This window comes from Anguilla rostrata, chromosome 8 (assembly GCF_018555375.3).
Source record: "Anguilla rostrata isolate EN2019 chromosome 8, ASM1855537v3, whole genome shotgun sequence".
NCBI classification, from domain to species: domain Eukaryota; kingdom Metazoa; phylum Chordata; class Actinopteri; order Anguilliformes; family Anguillidae; genus Anguilla; species Anguilla rostrata.
The window spans coordinates 26,264,375-26,292,346 of NC_057940.1; the positions used below are offsets into that span (position 1 = coordinate 26,264,375).

The 27,972-nt window shown below is 44.8% G+C and overlaps 1 protein-coding gene across 7 annotated transcripts in view; it reads right to left on the reverse strand.

The window, feature by feature from the left end:
• fgfr1a (fibroblast growth factor receptor 1a) overlaps positions 1-27,972 on the reverse strand; it is a 46,856-nt gene that overhangs the window by 14,737 nt on the left and 4,147 nt on the right. For 5 of the 7 annotated variants that reach the window (XM_064347369.1, XM_064347368.1, XM_064347371.1 and 2 more), the window contains 5 exons: positions 17,512-17,692; positions 8,170-8,445; positions 6,503-6,589; positions 5,255-5,427; positions 883-1,006 (listed from right to left, as the gene is read on the reverse strand). In XM_064347369.1, coding sequence (XP_064203439.1) covers positions 883-1,006; positions 5,255-5,427; positions 6,503-6,589; positions 8,170-8,445; positions 17,512-17,665 — 814 coding nt within the window. In that variant the 5' untranslated portion in view covers positions 17,666-17,692. The remainder of the gene's footprint in view (positions 1-882; positions 1,007-5,254; positions 5,428-6,502; positions 6,590-8,169; positions 8,446-17,511; positions 17,693-27,972) is intronic. The other 2 variants (XM_064347373.1, XM_064347374.1) reach the window with 1 other exon arrangement.

The following is a 27,972-nucleotide window of genomic DNA, read 5'->3' on the forward strand; positions in this document are numbered from 1 at the left end:
GCCCTGTTTGAGCCGAGCTCCCTGGTTTTCGCTCCATGCAGGCTGCAGTCGCAGTGAGGATAATGGCAGTTTCCTTGCAGATATCTGCCGCCTCGGTAATTGCTACTATTTCGACGAACAGACTGGAAAAACACACGCCTGCAGACGGCGCGTCCTGAGCTGTTGCCTGCACTGGCTCTTTCGTAAGAGTCACAGCTCCGGAGAGAAATGTTTAAACGGCCCCAACACTAACCGCCGATCAATCTTTACGGATACTAATGAGGGTTGCAAATGGCGCCATGACAAACGTTCAGGGTTTCAATCGCTTCAGATACGTGGCTCGTTGTTGGGGTTGGAGCAGGCTTGTCAAATTAGGCTCCATCTCAAGTATGATCTCACAGTTGATCAGGGCTTGGGTATGAAGTCATCGATGCGTGAGATCCCAGAGGCCTTCAGGCCCTGAGGAAGCGAGGGGGGGGGGGGCTGCGATTTAATGACTTAATGGTATGCAAGTCAAAGAGAGGGCAGGGTGGAGAGGGCATAATCATCGGAGTTGTGTTTTTTGGGTTTTTTTGTGCACATTATGCGCACTCGGCCTACTGTTTGCAGAGTGCCGAACGCTTACGTGTCGAGTAAGCAACTGTGTTTACACGAGAGAACTCAAACGCCAGCCAAGCAAAATGCTGAAACACGTCTCCGCATGCATGTGTTCAGAACAATGCAAAACAACCGTGTGATACAGATCAGGTATATACACAGACTATCCAGCTGGCACATCACAGTCACTTCAACTCAATAATTCATCCCGTTATACGGATAACATTACATTGATTTCTGGGACTGCAAAAATATTGTGGGGCAATTGAAAGACAATTAAGTTAGACACAGAGGAGAGAGACTGACCGACAACATCCAGCTGGTAGGTGTGGTTTATGCTTCCATGCTCGTTTTCCACCAGGCAGGTGTAGTTGCCCTTGTCTGAGGGCACCACCGACTCCATGATGATGGTCCACATGTGCTCTCGAACCTGACGGGGAGGAAGAGGAGAACGAGGTTCAGATTTCTAAACGGTAAAAGCAGCAGATGAAGGCTCTGGAGAAGCACTCGCGTGCCGAAGGTCCCCGGGTTTCCAGCATACCACAACTCATGTGGAAATATACTGGTAATCAAATTACTTATTGAGCAATTCTCCACACACACGTTCAAGGATTTGCTAAATTAGATTCTGGGGCCTATCTGTAGGGACAGTGAACAGTGCTGCTCTATCAAATCAATCTTCTCTTTCGTAAATTCTAACCAAGCAAATCATTTCTTGCAGTCTCTTAAGTCTGGTCAGGATCTGACTAGATGCAAAATGAGCTTAGGGCTCCACCAACTGAAAGCCTTACAAATATATAAACATATTTTAGATATTTTATGGAATACTTCATCCGTTTCAATAGAATCTGGAATTTACCTTCCGTAGACTCCACTGGTTTAACAGTTTAACAATTGACTGTGTCCTACTAGTTGTTCAGCTTCAGCACAGTCATTTAACATTTAAAATCGTAAAATATTTTCTGAATTTACCTGCAAATGTCAGTTTGTATCTACAACCATTTACCGTTGCAGTAGAATCATGCAATCAGTGGGGACTACCATAACATTATATATGCTTTCTTCTGTTTTAGAAATAAGTAACCTGAGCTCAGACTCAATTCAAAGCTATAAGCAACATGCAACTACTTTTCCAGCTTAAAGAAACGTCCAGTTCCTTCTACTTTTTCCTGTAGTATTTAACTTCTGGTAGAACAAGGCCACCACCCTCCCCCCACCCCTCAATAATTCATTCCGTTTAAAGAATCTCTGTACCAAACACATAGCCAACTAAAATAAAACCAAACAACTGTGAATCCAGAAGAACAATGAACCCTGTAAAAGGCAACAAAGGCTGCTGTGTGTAACAAAGAGGGACTAAAATTCTTAACACCATCCTTACACTCTCTTCCACCAACTACAACATACACAGACCCCTACACACATTGATTTAGTTTCACTTAATGGTCCACAGAGTCAATAGCAACATGTCATTAGTACCCCTCGGTTCACTTAAAATGACAGCACTAAGGCATTGAACAGATCAAAAGTGCACACAAATGGGCCTGTTTGAGTGCAGTACAATTCTCCAAATTAAAGAGTCTGAATTATTAAGTGAAAAAGATGGAAGGAAATGGGGTTCTGCTGTTCCTGTCCAGATGTTCTGCGCTCCAGCAAATGTACGAGGTCCGCATTACTCCCCCCTCCCAGATCCATACGTTTAGAATACGTGAACAATAGATCCAGGCTCGTAAATGTGTGTGTGTGTGGGGGGGGGGGGCAAAGGCACCCATTCGGAGATGTCCCCAGCCACCGGTGCAGACCTTTGCACCTTGACTGCAAAAACAGGGTCCAGATGGTAAAGTGTGCTCGCCTGGCTGGGGGAGTTCTGCCAGAGGAGAGGAAACTACTTAATGTGTCCCAGCTGGGGGGAGGGGAGAGGCGGGGGGTGGAGGTGGGGGGGGGGGGCTGCCGAGCAGGATGCAAGACAGCACCTTGATGGGGAAAGCAGATGCCGGGGGGCCTTGCCTCGGGCGGAGACGTCCAGGCACGTCTGTCACTCACCACCGAGCGGAGGGGATGGGGGCCACAGTTCCCAAACTGCGGGTCGGGACCCACCGGCGGGCCATGAAAGGGGTTGAGGCAGGTCGCGAGATTCAGTACACATGAAAACAAGCCACGCCCTTCCAGAGACGGTTCCACTCATCAAACTGAACACAGCTTTTGGAACAGCTTACTTGTGGGTATTTTTAATTCCTCGATTTTTTAAAAACAAGATTATTTCCAAATCTAAACAAACTGGCTTCATTTTCATAAGGAATGGACTGCAGGCAATATATTGCTTCCAGAAGTCTTTAGCTTGGAAAGTTTGTGAGTCCCTGCACTACAGAGCAGATAGTAAAACCTTTGCAGTACTAAGTACAGGTGACATGTGGCATCCAAGGCCACAGGCTAAAGTATGTACATGTCAAATACAAACATGTACATGTTGTCCATCTCTTTCACTACTGCTTGACCACCAAAGTGTCGCTGTTACTCCATATGGGAGTCAGACAAGCCAGGCAAGCATCATTAACTCCACGTCAAGCCCAGAGCCGGGGAATGCTTAACGCTCCAAAAAGCTCTCCATAATGCAGTGCATCTGCTCCGCTTCATCTCCTTCCCTTCTCATGCATGCTGCTTAAGCTGTCCATGCCCAAAATGGATGCCGACATCTGCCTCCCCGCAGTCTCGTCACACCTGTGCCCACTGTGTGCCTCCCATTAGCGTTAATGTATCTCAGTTCACAGGAAAAAGCAAAGCACCTCATACTGACTCACCCACTGAAAAAAGCTCATTTTAAGATAAAAAGCCAGCAACTGTGTAGCCAGAACATCAACGCATAAACAACGTTAACAATGTTACAAATAAAGCAGCAGGCTGTATATCTAACAAATGTTAACTGCTGTATTTATTCACCGTAAATACGAAATAGTTACATTTCAGCTGTTTACAATTCCATATCTATTTTAGACTATTACAGAAAAATTCACTGACATTTTTTTTTTTGAGTCCAGATTTTTACACATGCTTCTGTCTTTGAAGTGATGCAAACTTTTTTCAGAGGAAAGCAATCTACAAGTATAGACTCAGTCCCCAGAATGAAGTGACTGCATAGCTGCAATACTCCTTTATGCCACAGGTGGCAGTCTGAAGAACACATACAGTGTTACCAACTGTTCCAGCCAAAGCAGGGATGTCTGTGTAGGTGGGCATAACCCAGCTCAGGCATTGAAGGATAATATGGCAGCAATTTTTGCAGCACTGATTGACTGTGATGTCAAACTGCACAGTGTTTTGAATACTTTCATGATATTGTTGTGTGTTTGCTGTAATGCCCCAGGTGCTTTTATGAACTTGTGCTTCTAAGTTTAAGTATGCCATGGTGAATACGCAAGCGCGCACATACACACGCACGCGCACATACACACACACACACACCGGATCCTGAAATAGCAACTGTGCCTGTATAACTTACTCACTCCAAAATGTATCAACTCAAAAGTAACTTCTTCCAGCTAGCTTATTTTCAAAGACAAAATTAATATGATCTAAGTTAAGTTAATATAATCAATTGAGGGTTTACAAATGTTTTCCATTTCAAGAGGGTTTATAAAATGTTACTGGAAACAATGTGGTCTTTCATGGAAAACAAAACTCCTCAATGTTCAGCAAAAATGAAGTGGAAAGGTATAACCAAGGCCTGACCGGAAAGTTCCAGGTGGATTTAATTAATGTGTAGACATTTGGTCTCTCTGTATGCAGCATTCCAAGTAAAACACGCAACTTTGTGGATTCAAGACCTTAACTGCCCCAACCAACCTGTTCCTATGTTGTCATTTATTTTCCCGAAACATTTTTCTCTTTATTGGTATTTTCCTGAAAGGCCTCAAGCATTCTAAAATGTAAACATTTCTAACAGAACACAACTGTGCTGGAACATAAGATTTGACATTCACTTGAACGACTGCAGACAATTTTTGCTACAAAGCTCTTGAAAGAATACTTATAATTAAATGACCTGCCTGTGGTGACTCATACATTGATGTAATATGATTAGTCATACACTAATACGTCCAATAGGGGCAAATAAAGGTGAAACTCTGGATGGACCCAATTCAGCAATGGGACGGGATGCACTTTCAGTACCTGAACGAAGGAATGCTTTTGTCAACATCACGGCTGACAAAGAAAGAGCTGAAGTGGGTAAAGTGGTCCCAAATGCCCCACACTTGGGACTCCGGCAGGCATAGAGCTGGCCCAGTCGGATCTTGCCCAGAACACTGGGCGGCATGCCCAAACGTCAGAGCCGGCTCTCGAGCTGGTTCAGCTCAAAAAAAAACAAAAAAAAAACGGCACATCCAGCTGTTTCAAACGAGGACAGTCCAGCCAAGTGAATACAGCCTGTCCCGGATGGCGGGGGCTCGAGTGGCCCCCCTGCAGGCATTCCCATTGTGGCACAATTGTCCCTTTGTGGCATAGGGTTTCACCTCACATTCTTTCCCAGCTCAGGTGTGAAACTAGCCCCCCCCCTCCACCCCCACCCCCACTACCTACGGGCCAACAGGCCACTGACACACAGAACAAAAGAGCAGGGTGGGGGAGGGAGAGGGAGAGGGGGAGGGGGAGGGGGTGGGGCGCCAGTAAAGGGAAGGTTTACCTTAAAACCCCCGATACGCTGGTCCCTCTTGAACTCCTTGCCGTTCTTGAACCACTTGAGAGTGGGGGTGGGGTTGCCGCTGGCCTGGCAACGGAACTTTACGGTCTTGCTGGCCGGGACGGCGTGCAGCTTCTTCTCCATCTTCTCTGGCTGAGCCCACTGTGGGGCCATTGCTGCAAAGGCAGACAGAGATGGAGGGAGAGAGGGAAGGGGGGAGAGGGGGAAGTGGGGAGAGAGTCATTATGTATTCACTACTGAGCTCCCTTGTGGGTTGCCCTTTTCAAATCCCTTGCAGATATTTACACTTTTACTTACAACCAGTTGCACAACAAAATTAGTTATGAATTAACCAAATATCCACTGGTTGCAAATGGTCTTGGAATAGCTTACGTTTGTAGCATCTGACAAACCAGTCAAGGACATAGTTTCATAGACTTCAATCTCATGATAAAGGTCATGTGAAATTATGAAACTACCGGAATGGTATTCTCGATCAATAATGGCACTATGAAAGCAAAAGTGCCCACATCTGAGATACTTTCCAGAAGCAATGAATTTCCTTCTGTGTAGGCTTGATCAAGAAATGGCTATTGAAGTAAATACAAACAATGAGGAAATGCATTAAAAAAAACTATACTGGACGGTGTAATGCCTCTCTTAAATGCCTGGACCTGCCGGCCTGCACCCGCCTAGTGGCCTGAGGGCATTTGTCAAGGGTGAAGGACCTCTGCCACGCCATCTGCATACTCCCCACAGGGACTTGGGGCACACGGCTAGGCAGCGGGTGCCAGTTCTCCATGCCCAGTTGCCTCAGCGTGCCCGGCGGGCTAAAACGCTAATCGGAGGGTGGCAGGAGCGGGTGGCCGTGACCTCAGCTCCTTGGGTTGAGACGGTCGCCTACGGCTGCGTTTCCCTCCGTAACGCGTCATTCCCTGGAGCCTCCGGGTAAAAAAAACACAGCGAGAGGGATGGGCCCGAGCACCTGAGCGCTCGCTGGAGCGGAAACCTCCAGAATGTGCGAACGCACTTTGGGCAAAGCTGCACCCCGTCAACAAACAGTTCTTACATGCGAGAGATGGACCGATCCACTGCCCTCGTTTGTTGTATCACATGAGGGTGTAATGCATGATATAACACAGTAACAAAGCTTAGGAAATCTGGGAAAATGGGGAATGATTTGCAGCGCTTTCTGCTTTCATTCGCCATTCCCCCAGTGGGCAGTGCTGCGGGAGCAACAGGGACACTTACGCAACAACTTCTGGCTGCTGGACAGCTTGGCCTCCTCCGAGGAAGATTCATTGTCATCTTCGTCTTCCGAAGACACCAATGTATCAGCTGGAAAACAAGGGACATCGCACACTCAGACAACTTCAGTCCAACACTCAATTTTGATCCTAAAAAAATGACTGAGAAATGTGACCACTGTGACAGCCAGGGTAACACCCTTGTAATGGGACCATCACTGCACTTTCATATATGCTTTACCTTGGATAAAGAAAGCAGGGCTATTTCTGGTTACACAAATCACGGTAACACAAGACGGCTTCATTGTAAACTGAGTCTTACTCACCAACTTCTGTAATTGTATATGAGGGATATAGACTTTCATCGGTTTCCCACCCTGAGAAAAGGTACGCTCCCTGCAGCAGTGCCTTCAAATGCACTGTGGGAGGCTGCGCACCTTTTCAGGAGTTTCTTTCATACAAACCTAGGTATATTCCAGAATTATTATGTACATAATTTAATTTAAATTTTCTAATGATTATTCTGTAGTTCTTTATTGCACTGAATTGCAAACAAAAATGGACAACATTGATAATTATCCTGGAAAGACAAAATTATCAGAAGAATATGCACTTATTTTGCTTTATTCTAGCGGTCCAATCAGCAAACTGCAAGTCTTTGGGTTCAGATAAATTTAGGTTTCACTTTCTTCCCCACAAAACCCGCAGAATGAACATGAAATGCTGTGCTGCATTTGAAATCATTGCCACAATTTCTGTCCGTGCTGGTATATGGCACAGAATGTTGCCATCAATCTGCCTAGTTCCACACTGCAGTGTGGTACATTCCTCAATCTTTCCTATGCATCAGTACTAAGTGGAGCAAGACCAAAACCTTCTCACTTGCATTAAGTAATTGACAGACTGAATGAATTAGTCACTGCGAACCGCTCCGATCGTCACGTCAATGGGCAGGAGAGAGAGATGATCATCAGTCACATGACTGAGGTGTCATGGAAACATTTCTTCCCACCACCAAACATCCAAGCCTTATCACTGAACCACTGTTGTTTAGTGATCTCCTTGCAGGCGTTCTGATGATTGCGGGTTTGAGCCCAGTCAGTCTCACTGATGGAGAGGTGGCACAGCTGTGCACGATTTTTGCAGATACACCAATTCTCCATTAACCTGTGGGGTTGCCACTGCATTTCTTCGGAAGTGCTCGGTCAATGCCGAACTAGCGATTAACTCACAAACGGCGAAGAGGACCAGAACACAGGGACTTCAGAAGGCCAGCATGACCAAAAATCCAGAACACAATAAGATGACAGATAAGGTAAATCATATGATGCAGAAATCGAAAGAGTTCCAAGTTAGAAGCGAGAAGGGAAAAATAAATTATACAATGGTGAAAAAAGGATCAAAAAACATTAGTCCACACTGGCAAAACTATTTATCATTCCCAATTATTCAGACCACTGTAAAAACTGTACCAGTGAGCATACAGCTAATTTAACAGTTTTTAAAGAGACACCAATTTGGAGAAGGGGGGGAAAAAAAACCAGGAGCAAAACTCTATCGTGCAAATATAGGTCTATAGGTCAAATTAGGGGGCAGCCATCTTGCAAACTCTTGCTGTCCTTTCAGCGACGACGGAGGGGCACACATCTGAAGGGTGTTCCATCTACATACCTGTGATGTTGATAAAGAAATAGGAGCTGAGGTTGCCATAAGGGCCGCTGGCAAAGCAAGCGTACAGGCCCGAGTCGGCCGACTCCACGCCCTCTATCTCCAGCTGCCCATCCTGAAGGCTCTCGGTTTCGCGTAGGTGCACGTGTTCCCCGTCCAGCACCGGGACACCGTCCTTGGTCCAGCTAACCACCTTGGTCTCCTCCTTGTGTTCGCAGAGCAGTTCTAACTGGTCCCCTGGGTATAACGTGTACACATCCGCTGGCGTTTGGGGCGGGACTAAGGGGTGCACACAAAGAAAACAAAAAAAAATATGGCATGCATTGGGGCGAGGGTCCCGGGTGGTGATCCTTACATCGCAGCTAAACATGACGCCAGAGGACAGACAGAGAGCACAAAAACCACGAGAAGAAAAAAAACAGCCCCGGACACCAATGACAGAGACGACCACCAACGGACAAGACAGCACGACGATCACCAGACAAACAGGAAATGGACACGGGGCCATCAGACAGGTCCAAGAGAAAGACCAGAGACTGAATTTTAAAACAAACCTGCTTCCCCACATGAAACTATGCAGACAGCTGGGTCTTATTTGTGTCTGTGCCATTTAGCTATGTGGTGATGGGTAAAGACACCCTTCAAAAGCTCTCTCTCTCCTTGCACTGACAGTTCCAGCAATAACTGAATTGGTCAGCGCGATGAAGACTGATAAAACTCTTAAGATAAGGACTGTATCACATTTGAGGTTTGCCAGCAGGTGAGAGATAATGGCGGCAGGTCAGATAATGATTCTATTTATGCTTCCAAGGAACTATTATCCCTGTCCCAAATGGCGTATTGGATCCAAGACCTTGTTTGCTTTGAATGGGTCAGGCTGAAACCTCTCATACCCTTCCAATCCCTTCCTTTAAATCAGATTGCCACCCGAATTAGACAAGGGCCAATCGGCAGGCTAGCACGGAGCAATTGCAGAAGGGTGGAGGGGGGGGGGGGGGCAGAATTAGATTAGCAGAATGGTTGGGGGGGCTCAGGGCTAGACACCTGAGCCCCCGTTCTCCCCCGCTGAATGTCTTGAAGTGGTTGGTGGCGGGAAGGAGTAACCCGATTACAGTGACACGCCGTCCATCACAATGCTAGTGCCTGTCCGGTCTGCAGACAGCGAATGTCTCCCTCATTCTCTCATGGGATTCTCTCTCACCCTGGGGGGCCAATCGTTGCAGGAACCCCTTAGAACTGGGGGGGGGTGCTCTGGCTAATTTAGATTACAGAGTGCGTGATTCGCCTGATATGGTCATAGACAGAAGAGGAAGAAAATGTGGGACACCTGTAGAACCAACCCGGCACTTCCATTGAAGCGATCTTCCCTCTCTTAGTTGCATGGCCTGTTTATGCATTTACTTACATATCCATCTATCCATTCTACTGTCAAAACAAATTCTGTAAAATCGGCTTGTGCCTGAGGGAAAGAGATTTTTGAGAGACAAGAAATCCAGAGCATGGGTTGCCAAAGTCGGAAATGCAAAAGAAACGCATTGATTAATCTAATGTTTTTCCGCTTGAGCAGATACAGTTCGCACTAACTGAAGCAGACTCTTTTTCCAAAGAAAGGAGGAAATGCACTGCTTCATATAAAAAGGCACATGATCCGTCAGAAGCGCATTAATAACTTCCTTACGACAGTCTGGAAAGCAACTCAGGACGTACTGCGGTGAACTTCAAAAACGCTCACTGAATTCCAGCCAACAGCCTAAGTCACCTTGCTGCCAGAGGCCTAGAAGTAAACTTTCAGCTAATGTTAATACGTACTCAACAGCTCGGAAAAGATCTAGCAATGCCATTTCATATCAATTCAGGAAAAGTTTGAAAAAAAAAAAAAAAATCGTAACAATTAGTTGGAGTTCATAATTATTTCCACCACACTTCCCCCACTTGCAAAAACATTCTGTTATCCTGGTCAAATAGCGTATCAAAACTGCTTGATATGCAGAAGCTAAAACTGTCTTGGGGATTGCTAGATGAGTTCACTCCTGGTGTTCTCTCCAGTCCGTTCTCGGGAGTAGGGGGTGGGGAGACTGGGGTGTGTGGATAGCCCGGGCTTTGAAGCAAAAGTGGCGAAAAGTCAGAAGGCCAAGGAAGTGGGTTTAGGGGGTCACTGCGGACTGCCCTCTGGCCCCTCAGCCCCCCCCCCCCCTCCCTTCCCCCTACCCCCCCTCTCGCCGGGGAAGCAGGGAAGAGCTGGCTCTGCAGGGCCCCAGTGGAGCCATGACTAACACACAACAGCTCTCTCTCGGGATAGGCTTTCAAAAGAACAATAGAGCAGCACTACACAATGCTACACCACGCCAACGATCGTCTTTAACCCCTTCTCACATCACAACTTAACGGGCTCGGGGGAAAGCCTTTGCTGGGTGCGCGGAACACTTTAACACGGAAGGGCACTGGCGTACTAAATGGTGCGCTGAAAAGCAGCGTGTCCCAAATTTCAGAATGACTCTTCAAAACAAGATGTGTGCTTTTTTAAAATAGTACTTAGAGGCATATAAATAAAATAGGCAATGAATATAGTAGAAAACAAAAGTCAACCTTAAATATTTTTAATTTGCCCAGATATTAGTCGGGAGTCAATGCTTAGCCAACTTCATATTTTGGTTTCAAAATTTTTTTTAAACCTAAAAACCATAATTCTATAAATTTAAAGAAATACAGTTTTCAGTGAAGCAAAAAGGAATGGGACAAAACAGAAGATCAACTTTGAATTCTCTGGACCGCACACCAATTGGGTCTGAATTATTGTCTTAATGGAAATTAAAAAAAAATTGAAAACAATTGGAAAATATGACTGTGGAATCATTGGAAGGCTATAATAAAAAGGACAAGAGAAAGAAAGCGATCACAAAGAGATGCTCTGGGGGGGGGGGGGGGGGCTGGTTAAACATTAACCGAGATCCCAGGGCTCATCAGGAGTTCCTGGCATGGTGACGTCCTAATGGGCATTATCACAAACAAACAAAAGGGGCCCTGCCGCAGACCGGGGGCCGCAAGCACATGCACATGTCTCTGGGCTGCGGACCGGATTAGGGCAAGCCGCCTCCCCGTCTGAGCTCAGCGCAACTATCCCGGCAAAGGTTTGCAAAACAATAAAACATGGACAGAGAGGGAGGGAGAGCAAGAGAGAGAGAGAGAAAGGCCTGTAGCAGCAGGTTCCAGTGCCGGTTGCCATGACGACCGCTGTCGGGCCCTAGTAAAGGTATTTCCTGGATCACATATGCCTGACAGGCCCCTTAATCCCAGCAGGAAAAGGGGCCAGGGGGGTAGGATCAACTTTCTCCTCAAAAACAAAACCAAAAAGAAGAGAAGAAACAGTAAAGGAGGCAGTAAGGTTTAGGGCTGGTCTTTGGTCGTTTCACTGTGGATACTTTCTTAACAAGCCTTCCAACTATGAAGCCAGCAGTTTAATTTTTGTACTCTTTTCCTTCTCTGGGCCTCCATCTTGCTGACGAGCTTCTGTCAACATTCCAGCGATTAATCAGGGAACAAGTACACAATGAAAAATCCCGTAAAAGCTACAAAAATGTGGTTGTCGCTTTGAAGTGGAGAAAAAATGTACCTTTTATCAACTACAGCTTCTAAAAAGTTCCCTTCATTTGTCGTCTATAGCTGAAGAGGTCTGACAGTAATTATCTTGCCAGCTTATGAACATAAATACATGTACATCTGAAATGATTTTGAAATATGTATATGCAAATAAACACTAAACAAGTGTTCTAAATGCAGCTGCCAGGGACACCAGTACATTTCACTATCAGAGAATTAGAATCCTGAACAGTAATGTACAGTTGGTGTTCACTAGTTAAGATTAGTGTGACTAATTAACATATATGCAAAAGGATCCACAGAAACTAGTTGGGGGAAAGGGGGGAGGGCAATACATGTGGAAGCAATCCACTATAAATTTTTACCTCTGCAAAATTATAAAGTCAACATCACAACATAAACTGTGTGTGAACAAAGAAATGCTCAGCCTCAGGAGTCCATTTTAAAATGTTCAAAATAAACTAGAAACTTCTAGTTTTTGCAAGAACTTCTGAGTGGAAAAGTTCATGCTTAGTGTTTTGGTTGAACTTTGGTGTCTTTGCCCAAAATGTTTCCAGGAAGAAAGAGTTAGGTTAGATGAATACAGGCTGAGTAAACTTAATTTCAGCTAGCGAGTAATTTTGTCAAGCTGGCAGTTCGAACCCAAACATTATGCCCATGTTTACCGATAAACATTATGTCATCTTTTTCAGAACTGAAGTGGATCTTTGCCTTACCACTCAAAATGCGGATTAGAACTGGCAGGCTGCAAGCAACAAAGTAGAGTTCCATGAGGAAGTTATTCTTCTGCAACTGGATATAGCTGGATTAAAGATTGTATTTTCAAAAATCAAACCAGTTGCAGATGTAAAATGCAATTCTCATTCCACATTCATATTTCCACTTGAAAACATGAAAATGAATCAGAGCAATCACCACACCCTTGTAAGGTCCTGCTCAATAAAATACAAATGGAGTGCAAGCAATGTGCAAAAAATGAGTGGCATCCTAGAATCACAGAAAACTCTCACACATTACACAGCATATTATGGCAAGTTTAGCTGCAATTTTGGCATGCATGTGCCCGATTTAATCAAGATAAAACGGGCAAAAATCTGTGTGTACTAGGTGCGACTGCAGCTCGGTGCAAGTCAACAGAACCTGGCCCTGCTTCAAGAGAGGAAGCAATAGGCCCAGTGGATTGCTGCTGGGATTTCCTGCCATGCGGGAGTGACTGTTCCTGGAACAGCATGAATGAGAGGATAGAGGCACAAAGGTGAAAAGTGGGACCTCTTCGAGAATTCCCTGATTTGGCCTAAACAGTGCGTATGTGGAAGGGGGGGGTGCGAGGGGGGGGAGGGGGAGGGGGGTGAGTTGATGATGGACAGGAACGTCCGGAAGTGCCAGAGCTGTGGGAGACCTGTCAACGACCCCCAGCCTGGAATTCCATACTCCCGCTAGCCGGGGGCAGGCAGGCAGGCAGGCAGGCCGAGGCTCTGATTAAACAATCACCAAGGCAACGCCGGCTTGGAGCACCATAGAGAACAAGCTGTAAAGCCCTCTTCAATGGAACACCGAGGTCTCTCTCTATTGCGTAGGAAGGTTGCTTTCCCCCCACAATTTAGAGCAAAATTTATATTTATGATAATGAAGTACATAAAAATACTACACAATGGAAAAAATAAAGAAGCAACAGGAAAGTTAAAAAACCCACATTAACTGCTGCCTGGATTAAATTTGAACAAAACATCCCTGTGATGCACCCTTTCCACTCGCTTCACCATGATTACAGACAAGTGTCAAACAAAGCACGGTTCATGTCCTCAAACTATCCGGACGATAATGGCATTTGTTCACACTCACTGGAGTTCTCCAAGCGCAATCAGCACCGCTGTGTGAAGCCAATAGCCAGCGATGAATCATCACCACAGTTGCACATGTCTCAGTAGCTGATAAGGACATTGACACCCTGTACTTTTCCATCCAACAAGGAGAGCAAAATGAACAGCTATGTGTGGAAGGGCACTTGTGTACTCAGAGTTTCCAGAAATAAAAAGAAAAATGCTGACGATAAAACTAACAAACATTCCAAGGGGTTTTGTTTTGAAAATAAAATAAACATCTGGTCCTGATCTGCACCTAAACATAGGCTTCCCCGCAGTTGTTATAGTAAATTGGGCTGAACCAATCAGGCAGTGGCTAACTCTTCCCCAGTGCTGGTTTCATTAGTTTGCATGCTTTCTTGATGCCATTTTCTACAGTGTGGCAGTTCTGCCACTCCCTCCCTTGGGCTGACGGCAGAGTTTCTGCTCAAAGCAGGGAAGTGTCAATGTACTCCCCCCTTTTTGACTGACAGGGCCAGGGACACAAAGTGCATGTGAAATCCGCAGGTAAACAATTCTCCAAAGAGCCCCTCCCTCTTTCAATCTGCCTCAAGACAGAGAAGAATCCACCTCAGACCTGCAACAGCCTTCACAAACCCCATATAAGAAAGTTCTTAACACTCGAGTGATATATGGGACAGTACGAGGGAAGCACGGATGGGTTTGAATGAAAGTTCCAGCGGTCACAGCCATGAATGTTACATTACGAAGTCAGCAAATCCTGATTTGGTTAGTGAAGGAATCCACAAGCTCATCAAAAGCATTGTTTCAGCACATTAACAAAAGTGCGGAAGCTCTGAAGTAATGGAATAATAAATTGTGATACCAAAATGCAGGTGCCAACATCTGAGTTAAATTGGCTCCCATTTCAAAGAGTTTTCCCAGACACACATGCAGGTGTTTAATTACTAAACTAATTACCCATGATGAGAAATTGTTTAATTATTTTAATTAAAAGCAGAGTTCATATGTTCACACTCCCAGTTAATGATTTGTCTGACAAAGTTTCTTCCTCAACAGCAGTGAAACGCAAATGTATTTTTACAGTGTTAATTAAAGACACCAAAATGAGCAGAGATAATCAATAATCAAGTTGCAGCTTGAGTGTCCTCTTGTAGCCGTTTCTGTACTTTCTGAAAGGGGACCTTCATTCCCCTCCCGTGTTTTAGAAGTTCTTAAATATTTAACTGAAACGAGAGAACAGAGCCTTTTATGTGATGCACTGACCTTAAATTAACACTCACATTAAATATTCCAATACAAGTCCACAGAATACGCTCAAAGATGACAGCTAGATTTCATATCCCAGAACCAAAAACAAATGCGTAAAAACATTATTTTAAACACAAAATATAAGAGCACAGATAATGAATTGCCCATTCGAGTGAGTGAAAGGAATTCAACAGTAGGTATGTCTATCTAAGACTGTACCTGGCTATTTGGGGCTTAAGAAGGGGAAAGACAGTGTATCATCTTCTCTCACTTGACGAGCCACCCCCACCCCGACGGCCATCCATTCCAAACCTCACTTATTCTATCTATAAGAAAACCCAAGCCGTTCCCAGAAACCTGATCTCCAAAGTGAACAGCAGCCTCAGGGTGGAGTCTTAGCTGTTTCCCCCCCCCCGCTCAAACTAGCTAATTTATAGTTTCCCTGGTTGTTAACTCTTCTTTCAGTGACACCAAATACCTTTTCATTACAAAGGAGAGGAGACGAGGACACGAGAGGAGCTGGGGCTGCTGGGTAGTGGAGCTGCCCTAAGCTACAGATGGAACCTATTTTCTCTCTCTGTGTCCCGACGTCGGGATAAACACAGCCCTGCCTGGTTTATTTAAAGGGCTTACGAGCCGCGAGACCCCCCTTTTACAATTATGCTAATTATAATGCTGCCTTTATGATACTCTTGTGCTGCACTGTAGTTCCGATTCCAGAGTGTAAACATCGCAATCTACCGGCCCACGGGCCCAGGCTAGGACATGGCAACCATTACATGACTGGAATTAAGCCAAAATGCATTTTTCAGGATTCTGTTTCAGCTGGGGTTTCCCCCCCCCCCAATGCTCTTCTCAAAATACTCAGATTATCTTGAGAGACTCAGCTTCCCTTCCCTTCCCTTGCTGCAGGGTTCTTAAAAGCACGTGGAACAGAAATCCTTCAAGAAGAATGGGGAGATCACCGAAACCCAACAGTAGCCTGCCAAAAAAGTACAGACATTCAAAGCTAACATGCTGGAATGTATAAAGCGGATTCCACACACTACTGACGGACAGGAAGAGAGATGGGCACTCTGACAACATTCTTAGATTGCTCAGAGATAGAGCTAACGAGATGTTTGCAAACAAATGACGGTGCTTAATGCGACTCAGTGCCTTCACATTACCCTAACAACCAAACTGAACGAAGTCGACCCAGTCTGATGGCCGGGAAGAGGCACGCAGCTGAGGCGAACCACGTATGGGTTTTTGAGCTTGGCCGCTCTGGAGCAACGGTACACCGGGTCTGAGCAAGGCAGGGTCATTATGTCTGCGCATATTCCATGTTGCTTTTAATTTGAAAATCATGGATGGCAAGAGCCCGAGCTTCAAAAAAAAAAAAATATATATATATATAATTGGAGAAGACCCGTATATACATAAAACAAAGGGAGCGGCATCTGGAATATCAATGCCACAGAACTTAATGGTTTCCAGAGTAGCTCATTAAATCCAAATAAAAAAATGCAGAACAAAAGAGAAGGGGCTTCATTGCCAAAGCTAAGGCTCCAGACAGGAAAGCATCGACAAGACTGGAGTTCTTATAACGCTCAACAGCTCAAAATTAATTACAGCCTACAACTGAATAAGTCAAGACATGAACAGACTAGTCATTCCACAGCGGTAGCAGTTGGGCTAAGACTAAGTTGGTGTGAATCCTAAATAGGCAGCTAAAGCTACCGCCACATGCTAAACGCTTTCATCCATTGCAGAAAACAATTCAAAGTGCTCGACAACTAGAACAAACAGCAATTGCAGATTAAGGCGCCAAACTATGGAGACAAGCTAATATTTGGAATGTTAACAGATATCGGATATGGTGACTTAGACTCGGCGTAGGCCTGATTGAGACGACTACTGACTGCGGCAATGAAACCACAGAGGCGGTTCATCTGTGATGACAGATCATTCCAAATGCTTCACAATGAGTTCAATGCGTTACAATGAAAGGAACAAATTCATCCAAAATGAATAAAGCGATGGCACAGATTGCGTGTGCCCAAATCACTCTTCAGTAAGCAGAACATGACTATTCACCAATAAGGCAATTAGGTCTGACAAAATAATAGGCAAGGGTGGACAAAATATTCATCGTTTAGTCCATTTTTATTCTCTAAGGACTGTCTTAAAAGAAATGTGGCACAGTTTTCAATTTTCTAAAAATAAAAAAATGCCCCAACTTCTCTGTATAACTTCATACCCAGAGCACTGCAACTTGATAGCCCAGGACCAAATAATGGTAATCCCAGGTGTAGGTTGTACTCCACCCCATATTTTTGCCGAAGTGACTTTCACGCAAATCTGCAATGACTTTTCTTTTCTTTTTTACAGTCCATCAGGGCTGTGTGTTGGTCCATAGAAGATTAGGCATGTCTTTTCTACTGGTTAATTTAATAAGTAAGGTTATTAAAGATCACAATAAAGACCCACAAAAACCACATTAAGCTTCTATGAGACAGACAGTTACATAGTCAGTTAGACAGAGATATTTAGACAGATAGATAGGAAGAGAGATAAGAGATGGAGATAGTTAAGAGATACAGATAGTTAGATAGAGACATTGATAGTTTGATAAGAGATAGAGAGAGAGATAGATACATGTAGAGTTGGGGAGATGGGGAAGATGTCCTACCTTGCTCACTGGTGGCAGGGCGGGCCAGGGACAGGGAGAACTGGGAAACCAGTGCCCAGAGGAGCAGCAGGCTCCACGACGCTAACATCCTGTTGAAGGCGCTACTGCTGGGGGCGGAGCTGTTGGGAACTCTCCATCCAGACGGCTGGGGCATCAGCAGTAGGCCATTCACTTCCACAGCCTGGAAACACAGAGGGCACAAGGATTCAGTTATCATAACTCCTGATTCTGTGGGCTGTGGCCATAAGAAATGGCTCATTCAAGCACCTATTTCATTTCATTTCAATGAACTACACACTGAGAACTATGGCACGCACACCGAACCATTCTTCTTTGAGTAGCTATGTGTGCTGTTCGTATACTGCATGCAGCTGCCCATCTTTCCATGCTGAAACTAATAATTTTCTACAGACAAAGCTGATCAGCACAAATTCTGTAAAAATTCTGAATTAACATTTATATTAGTTCACATCATTCAGTTTAACAATCACTTAAAGATTATATAATGGCTACTAGCCCCTAGCTACAAAGAAAAAAAGAAAAAGTAAAAGTCGAGTGAGATTAAATGCTTGGTGTGAAAAAAAACTTTTTGGTCTGTTTGAACAATGATACAAGGAGTTGAAAGACCACCTCTGTATACTATGAATGAGCCTATAGTTTTAACAGAATGAAATGTACCACTGTATCGTACCAGCAGTTTTCCCTTTAGAAGACCACGGCATTCACAATACCAAAGCAAGCACCTATAAGGAAATTCCAACGACTCCAGCTACAAAGGTGGCCTTATGAGTTTCGGTCACTGAGATACGAGGGAAAACCCAATGAACATTCTAAAGGCACGGTAAATAGATGTGCGCTGGGGTAGCACGTCTAAAGCTTTGTTTAAAACCCTCGCACAGTAAACACAACTCTGCCCCCATAAACTCAAAACCCAGTCAGCGCATGACGCCGCCTTCGAGTTCACAGACAAAAGACTAATTATACTAAATGAAAGACATGCAGCCTAAGGCGCCGACTACCAAGTTTATAATGCTAGTTGGCTTGGATTTCCCATGTTGGATTTTTCACATGGCAGGTGGCCAGGATGTACAATTCTGTGCCTAGCTAGCACAGCAAGACTTGACAGTCATCTTTTCAATATTTGACCTCCTAAAGCTAGCCATATTGTGGCAAATTCCATCTGCTCGTGTTAAAACTGAGGCACTCTGGAATACAGCTTAAAGCACAGACTTTACATTCCACGGGTTCCGTACCCAAAAACAATAGCAAAACTAAGGATGTATCAAAATGGCAAAGGCGTATAAGATTGTGCTGTAAATCAGCACAATCCTATACACCCAACTTCTGTTCATAACTGTTCGCGAAGTATGGTGGGTGTGTCGACTGATATCACACATCCGCAATAATACTACGTTTCATTCACAATACAAAAAACACAGAACTGCGTCCCAGTACAGATAAGAGGGGGGTGGGGGGGGGGGGTGAGGTTTTGATGACTCAAACAACACGTATATCATCAGGTTCCAGAGAACACAGCCTGCGGGGAGGAATCATTTATGGTGCTATTACATGGCCGTTTCCCTCTCGCTGGCACAAAATGCTGATGTTTTGGCAGAGTATGCCAAACAAGGACAGCGTGTACTTTAGCCTTCAAGGCCTCAGGGCTTGCTGGAGTCTGCTTAAATGTGCTTACAGCTGAGCTCGGAAATAAACAGGTAAATAAATAAAATTACGTTTGATTATATGGATTTTCTGAACTTTCCTCCCAGTAGCAATCGGTCAGTAGGTAGAGCAAACCGTAAATAAGAAAGTGTTTTGTTTTTGTGTGCTAAACCAAACTGGGACACACAGGTTTTTATTGCACATAACATTTCTTTTGTTGTTGCCTTATCAAATTACATTCTCTTGATATCCCCACGAGAGATGAGATCCAATCCTAGAATAGGGCTCTCGATATCTTTCAGGAACTGAAAACAGCACCATACAAAGGTTAAGTTTTATTGGCAGCTTATTCCTAGGAATAACAGGGAAAGGGAGAGGCCATTGTTATCAAAAGCATGCTGATCAAGATCTGTTTGCAAATCTTCGGTGCCTCTGGCCTTGGTCATAAATGCCTGGAATATCTGGGACATGACGAGTCTCTCAGAGTGCGTTGTCATAAAATGAATCATTGTGTAGGACCACTAATCCCCACAACACTAAACACAGCAAACTGTCTGTAATGCTTTAGCTGAAATGTGGCTTTACACTAATGTTTCCCCTACCTCTGGTTTCCTAATACCCAAAGTTACTTGCAGAATCACACATGAGCAGTTGAAGCCATTAAAGAGGAGCAGATTTACTGTACATGGGAGTACAGAGAGGGGGACCAACACACTGTGGGGACCGCAGCCATGTGGTCATAAGAAAGGAGCTTGCAGAACAAGCTGAGGAGAAGTCCTCTGGGAACGACCTGACCGTCAGAGACATACCACGATTACTCCCCCAAAAAGAGGCCCTGCAGAGTACCCCCGCCCCCCTTCCATATCACCACGCGGTCTGTTCTCGCCCAAATGGGCTACGCTTGGTCGCTCCGTCCCGGGAGTGGGGTGTGAGGGGATGTTGATGTAGGGCACCCCGGAGCTACACATCTGCTAATGCCATCACCCCCACAGCACCTGGCCAGGGGACGAGAGGAGGGGGGCGGGGTGAGACGGGGCTGGGGTGGGAGGGAATTTAACACCCACCTCCCTGGAATCCCTCAGAAGGAGCTGGGACCACTCAAACTCCTTCAGGGTCTCCGTTACACGACACCCAGGAGCTGCCGTTCCTCCGCTTCCACACATCACACTCCACAGATCTCTCACCTTGGAGTTGTTTTTACCCCCCCTGGCCCCCCTTCCTTCATTTGCCATTTGCCTCGAGTTGCTGTCGAGTATCCTGCTTTCTGAGACGGTTTCCAAATGCTAGCCATGGGGGGGGCTGCTTGTAATGATTATTTACAACTGTGAAAAATGACAGCCAAATTTACTTCCACCTCATCACAAAACCCAACGCTTTTTCTCTGAATCTGACCGTTTCAAAGCACTGTAAGAAAATACAGACAAGCTCTCAGACATGAACTGGTCTTTCTAAGAGAGCATACAGTCCACACATCTATTGCCGTGAGCCTGTATGTTCACAACAAAGGCTTAATCATGAGCAGAACCCAACCGAAACAGGTGGGGGGGGGGGGGGGGGTTAACAGGGTTAAGCCATTACTAATGCGTGTCTCAGATCTTCCCCTCTGTAGCCTCTCGACAACCCTGTTTTTTTTTTTTTTTTTTAAAGGAAGAAAAATCATGGGGACCGGCCCGTGTAAAAGCCAACAAAGCGGCTTCATGAGCACAGCGGGCCCAGGGAACACAGGGCGGGCTCCCCGCCGGCACCCACACAGGTCCGCGCCGAGCACGGAGAGCTTCAAGCTCGTCCCCGTCCGGCTAGCTAATGCGGAGGGACAAGACGTCCTAAACCCAGAGCAGAGGCCCGCATTCCACGCCGGGCGGAGCCTGCTCAGCGGCGCACTGCGCGAGAAACCCGCTGTGGGTCAAATCGCTGTGCCGCAGAGAGGCCTTCTGCTACCAAATCACTGGGGCAAATGAGGCCCCAAAGGGGGAGGCTCGCAAGTGAACCTGATCCACCCGACGCCGGGAGCCAGGCTACCCAGATCTTCGGCCATCTTCCCCCCTGCCAAAAAGATGGTACGACTGGATTTCCTGTGTGCTCCACTTAAACAGGCTTCTCAGTGTAAACTGAGTTTCCCCCCCCCCTCCTTTCTATGAATGACTTGGCATTATTTCAACTGAGTCAGATCTGCAGTTCCCCAGGGGTACTGCGAGCAGGGTCATCACAGGCCCGTGAGGAGTGAGTCACGGCCCGGTCAGCCTCCAAGAATCCGAGTCAGCTGCCAGACGAACGGAAGTCCGCCGCGCACGTGGCCAACCGCGCTCCCCGAGCACTCATCACTACGCCACTATTAACAAAGTGGTTTGTGGGGAGGGATAGAGGAACCTCCGACTTTTTAATTTGAAAAGTTGCGCAAGACCCGGTACAAGGGAAACAGGTGGAAAGCAAAGTTCTTCAGGCTACAGAATTTAGCTACAGTCCCTAAGCTTGACTACAGTGCATTATATAATCCAAATAGAACACAAGAGACAGCATTTATGACTCAATGAAACAATGAAAAGGGGAACCAGTAGTGCTATATATTATGCACTTTTTTAATACACAAAAATTATTGAAAGCTAATTGGACAAATTAATGTCGATACTCTTGCTTAAAATGTCAGGAACCCAGCAAGTGCCAAAATATCTACCTTACCAGCTGACTGGCATCTACTATTGCCTTTGAGCCACCTATGTCAGATTACATGCCCCACAGGGGAGAACAGGACTGGGGAGAAGCAAAAATACCAGTTTCCAACTTTAACTTTACATCTGTGTTCACAGGTTGCACTCCAAAGCACCCTCAGGAGCAAGTGAAAACACCAACGGTCAAACTGCCATTTTTTTAAAAAGAGGACTGCATGGAGAAACCTGGCTCAATGAAGAATTCTGCTGAGCAGGGCAGGCAGACAGGAAGCAGCAATTAAAAGAGCACTCAATGGGAGTTTGCTGCTTTTCATTAGTGTATCCGGGACCTGGGCAATTAGCAGCTATTCCGAATAAAAACAAGCAAGAAGAAGAAAGTGAAGAGAACAAGCTTTTTTTCCCCCCTCTTTCTTTTCGGTTACTGCTGGGGATTATCAACTAAACAGTACAGAGGTACAGTACATTCTTGACAACCAGTCCTCCTCGGGACCCATACAGAACCTCTAATGTTAAGATAAAGTAACTGCCACTCTTTCTGTTCCCGTTCTTGGCACATAAACAAACCTCTGGCAACAGTGCCCTTCGGCACACTTGATGGCCCACAGGATTCTACAGAAGGGAGTCCCACAGCCACAGAAAATGCCTGCCAGCATTCATCAAGTTGTTAGATCACTGTAACCGTCTCAGACGTTAGTCAGTTACGCAGACAAGACGATTCCAATTTTAAAAAGAATTTAAAAGAATTCGAGTTTTGCCCTGAAGATTAGCCAACTGAGCCAGAGGGCTTTGAAGCTGCAACATTCACTTATTAGATCCTGAAATTGGAATATTCTGAGATTTGTTGCCAGTGGTCTCCTTACAGAGGCCCAAAACACATTTTGCCATACAATGTACCTGAACGTTAACGTTAGCCTACATTCATAAAAAATGTGAGGAAAACTGGGAGAGAATCACAAGTCAACAGATGAAAGCGAGGGGAACACTATATTTACTATGCTGCTATCACAAAGAGGGGATCAGTCAAGTTGAAACAGGTTCAGAACTTGTTATGAGTTACAGTACTTTTTTTGTTCTTGTTTTTCCCGATTCAGACAAGCAAACTCAACTGAAAGCATGATGTTTTGAGCATTTTGTTCAAAAATGTTTTACTTAAAACTATTATTCCATTGATGATAAGTATTTTATTTGCCTTTTCATGTGTTCATTTTGTTAACTTTGTCTCCATGAAAGCCCTGCATGTCAGGGTACGTATACTCCTTCCATTGCCCTTGACCAAGGCACTGGCCTCAGAACTGGAGTTGGTCCCTGGGCGCTGCACTGTGGCAGCCCACTGCACCCAAGTAACTAGGACGGGTCAAATGCAGAGAAACAAATTACTCTAGAGGGGTTCAATAAAGTTTATCTTATCTGATGTTTGCCTAACACTGCAGAACTTAATCCAGGCTAAAGTAAAACAAATAAATATGCTATAAATACCAACTAACTGCTTGCCTCATAATAAAATGTGTTTGATTGTAATCGGCTGAAGTGAAAAGCTAACTTAAGAAATCAGGATTCGCCCTCAGTAATTACAGAACCTACTCCTGCAAATAACATTTCTATGGGAATCGCATTACAGCGAGGAGGGCTTGTGCTCAGTGCAATGAAAGAATCCGATTCCTAGCACAATAAAAACATTAATGGTAATGAAATGAGAACGAAGAGCTGGCCAGAGTCTGGCAAAGCACAGACCGCATAGACTTGCCCAGAGCACAACAGAAGCAACACCGTTTCCATGGGATGAATTATTACTTCAGGTACTGTTTGCTTTGGCAAGGTGTGTCTGTAACGAGACCACAGCACAGCAGACCAGATGCTGGCACATGACTAGGACGAACACTGGGACTCAAACAAAAGGCAGGGGGCCACTTCACTCTCAGACATACAGGTGTGGGTGGGCACGGATTCTAAGATGGAGGACTCCCGTTTTGGTTTGTTTGTGCTGATTAACTCCAATATAAATACCCAGGTCGTTTTCATCGTAAACTGTTCCAGAGCAGACGGTACACAAGAGGCTGAGAATCAGAGAATTTGAAATGAGTTTTGTTGTTGGAGCCATTTTCTGAATAGTCATTGACAAAAAAATAAAACATTTTAAAAACGTCAGGCAATAGAGCTCTAAGAGGAATGACCATTTCCTCCATCACCTGCATCTTACATAAACAGTCTGTAATCTTCAAAGACATAAACATGCGAAAGAATGAATAACAGCGCAAGCTTCCAGCTCATGGAAACAATCTCTTTTCTTAAGAAGGGTGGAGGGGAACACGTAAATGGGATAAGAACTGCGAATAACAAAAAGTTAACAGGGGGAAAGAAAGAAGTTAAAAAAAAAAACTTCTGGCTCAGGAGTAAAAAGATTAAAAACAATTTAGTGTAATGAAGCGGCACTGCACAAGAATTCCTGCCATTAAAGGGGCTTAGCCGACATTAACTCCAGTTTACGGAAACGAGGGAACAGACCAGCCCATTTTCTCCGAGCAATCGCATTAAGCGGTCTACATGGGACTGGGAGGCAGGCAGGCCCGTTATGGGTGCCTATTTTTAGCTGTTAATTTGAAAAGCTCTTAATAATAATTAAATGTCGGGATTTGTTTTTTCTTGCCCTAGTGTGCTCAGAGGGACAGACTTGGAGCCTGGCCCCAGCCCCCTAATTACTGTTCGCCAGCATCCATGCATAAAATTCCTCAGCTCTACGTTTGTTTCTGAGACAGGGAGCCTGCCTCCACTCATTTCTCAACTTTCAGAACCAGTCTACTGTGCAGAGTGATTTTGGGGGGGGGGGGGTGTCAGACTCCATGAGGCTTAATTCAGAGCCCAATGCCACAATTTGCCCCCCCCCCTCTCTCCGTATGCCTATTCTCACCCAACAGCTGCTGGAGTGTTCCGGTAAAAGCTCCCTGCTTTCCAGCACTTATACCTACATGCGCTCAGAAGCTTCCTCTCTCTAACTCAGTCCAAACAGCCCTGCTCCTTGGAGGTTTTTCTTGCAGGGCAGAACTCAACCTGCATTCCACAGTTAATAATCCGAGGCTCCAGTTGAAAATCTGGCATTGTAAAACACTTGTTTTGGATGGTATTTGATCCAAACTGTGACCACAAAAATGAATTCCTATCCAAAATTCCATTTTACAAGTGTAGCCTGAATTCTAACAACCATTAAACAATAAAATTCCATATTTATTGCCTTTAAATCCTTTAAAGATTGGTCGAACGCAGAAAGAAAAATAAACTGGTGTCTGTGGTGCAGTCACCTACCACTGGGTGCTGGAAGTCTTTAAACAAACCTTTATAAAAACAGCTCTGATGTGAACCATAAGCAACCATTCTTCTGCTCAAACCCTTTAAGTTGCAGGCAGGGAAAATTATGTTCCTTCTTTTACAAAGCTCAACAGTAAGCTCACAGGGGAGCTCTGCCCTCGAGACTGCAGTTCTGCCTGGCCATCCATCCACGCCTTCTCATTTAAGCTACATTTAAAGTGATACTCTGAGCAATACACAAAAAAAAAAACCCCAACCGGCGCATGGCACAGCACTAACAGAGAGCACTTGTCTGAGAGTGGAGTCATGGACACGGTGGGTGACTCAGGCACGGTCCATCCAGGGGCATTAGTGCACAACTCCTCATTGGGGAATGGTGGAGCAGCAGCACAGTGACTGGGCCTTCCTGGAGCCTCTCCAGGTAACCAGGAAGTGATGAATCACCACCAGCCTTCGCAAGGCCCCTGAGTGGCTAGAACTGGGTTTTCCCTCCAGATTGCAAATGCGTGTAGTCTGTGGGTACACAACCTTCAGCATAAATAAGTATAAGATTCTCATGAAGGCTGACCAATTACTACCAACCTACTACTCTTGTGCTGTGGCAGACCTGGGCTGCCTCTGAATGAGTCACTTCCATTGATTTGCATATTTCCCTTTCCCTCTCTCTCATTAGCCGCCACCCCCCCCCCCCCCAATCCTCATCCTCCTCTATAATCATTTGGGAGGGTTGCCCACGGAGTCATTTGTATCAATGCTCACAGGGTGATGTCAAGGAAAATTGCTAAAGCAGGGCAGTGCATCAAATGCTAATGCAGTGTGGAGAATCAACCCCAAGAGCTTTGATCCCAGACTTGGCGGGATGGCACTTCCGTATTATTCCATCCTACAGCCATTCAGGGAGGGCAAAATGCACATGGCTCAGCAAAATGGTAAAATTCACATAAGAAGGCTGCATGCTTTTAAAAAATGCAGTAATAATGGAGGGACCGGGCAATCATTTCACACTGTCTACTTTCCATCGCACTGATCACCAGAAATTGAGATTTTACATAATATCTCAAAGGACAGCTTAGATTTACCAAAAATGTAACTGTGGCAATGCGTACTATCGCAGTGACTGTTTTAATGTATCAGTCCATGCGCTGAGCTTTGTTTACATGATGCACTGTGCTTGTTTCCATGCACTTTGTACCGTGCACGTTTGGTGACTCACACGGTACAAGTCGCCGTGGATAAGGGTGTCACTTAGCCAATGAATCCGATCAACAACAAACACTGCCATCATCAGAAACAGCAGCCTGGGTTTGAGCAGGTCTTGACAAAAATGGTTCAGTGAGCTTAAAGCTCTAATACTTTCCCAGTGGACAATATTAAAATACAGTATAAATGTCTGACCTGCCATGTAAATGCTGGTCAGTCAGACAGTCAGAACCTTTATTTAAATTCTCGGAGGTACAATTGAGGGCCAGGCCCTCATTTTCAATGTAGCCGAGATTACAAACACAATTAAAACACAATAGGTGTAATAAAAGATCATAGAATATAGCAACAGCAACTAACATAGTAAATAATAAAATAACAGTAATAAAATACAGTAAAATATGATAAAAAATAAAAATAAAATAAAATAATAAAATAAATAAATAAAATCAGCACAGATACGATCAAAAACAGATGCACTCAGAGACAGGAATGTTCAAAACCAGCGATCTAAACTGCCCATAAGTAGGTAGAGAGCTGATTTTCAGCAATTGTTGGAGCTCATTCCAGGAGGATGGGGCACTAAAATGGAATGCTGACTTCCCAATTTCTGATCGAGCCCGAGGGACCTTAAGCATAAGCAAGCCATTTGATCGGGTTTGATAGGGTCCAGAGCGCCACTCTAACAACCTTGTAATATAAGGTGGAAGCATTCCGACAATGGCCTTAAAGATAAACAAAAACCAGTGTTTATCACGCCTCACTGCCAGAGAAGACAGACCCACCTTGGCATAGAGGACACAGTGGTGGGTACCATAACTATCGCCAGTAATAAATCTGAGGGCAGAGTGATAGACTGTGTCCAAGCGCTTAAGGGAAGAAGGAGCAGCAATTCTATAAATAATGTCACCATAGTCTAATACTGAAAGGAAAACTGCTTCAACAATTCTTTTTCTACTGATCATAGGGAAGCAAGATCTGTTTCTATAAAGGAAGCCAATTTTTTGTCTCAGTTTGCTGACAAGATTATCTATATGGAATTTAAATGAGAATTTCTCATCAAGCCAGATGCCAAGATATTTATATTCAGAAACTCTCTCAATTTTAGAACTATTTGCAGTGGATATAAATATGCTATCATAATCAGTGCTTCTGGCCCTAGTAAACAACATGAATTTTGTTTTGCTTGCATTAAGAACCAGCTTAAGCTTAACAAGAGCCTCCTGAAGGGCATTAAAAGCAAGCTGCAGTTTCTCAATGGCAAGCTGAGCAGAATCAGCAATACAATATACAATAGTATCGTCTGCGTATAGATGGACTTGACAATCATTTAGTGGGGAAACAATATTATTAATGTAAATGGTGAAAAGGATAGGGCCCAGAACTGATCCCTGCGGAACCCCCTTCGACACAGGCAGGAACCCAGACTGGGTGCTCCTCCAAGGCCATAGTCAAGTCCTCCAAGGCCATAGTTGATAGTATCCACGCCAATTTCCCTAATTGATGTAATTATTGGCTTAAATAGGCTTATATCTTCCAAGGTCTGTTGCAGTTTTCAGTTTCAAGGTAGAGCATTTATAAAAACGTTTAGAAGCACGAGGAGCAGCACTAAAGCTATCCAATTCACAAATAA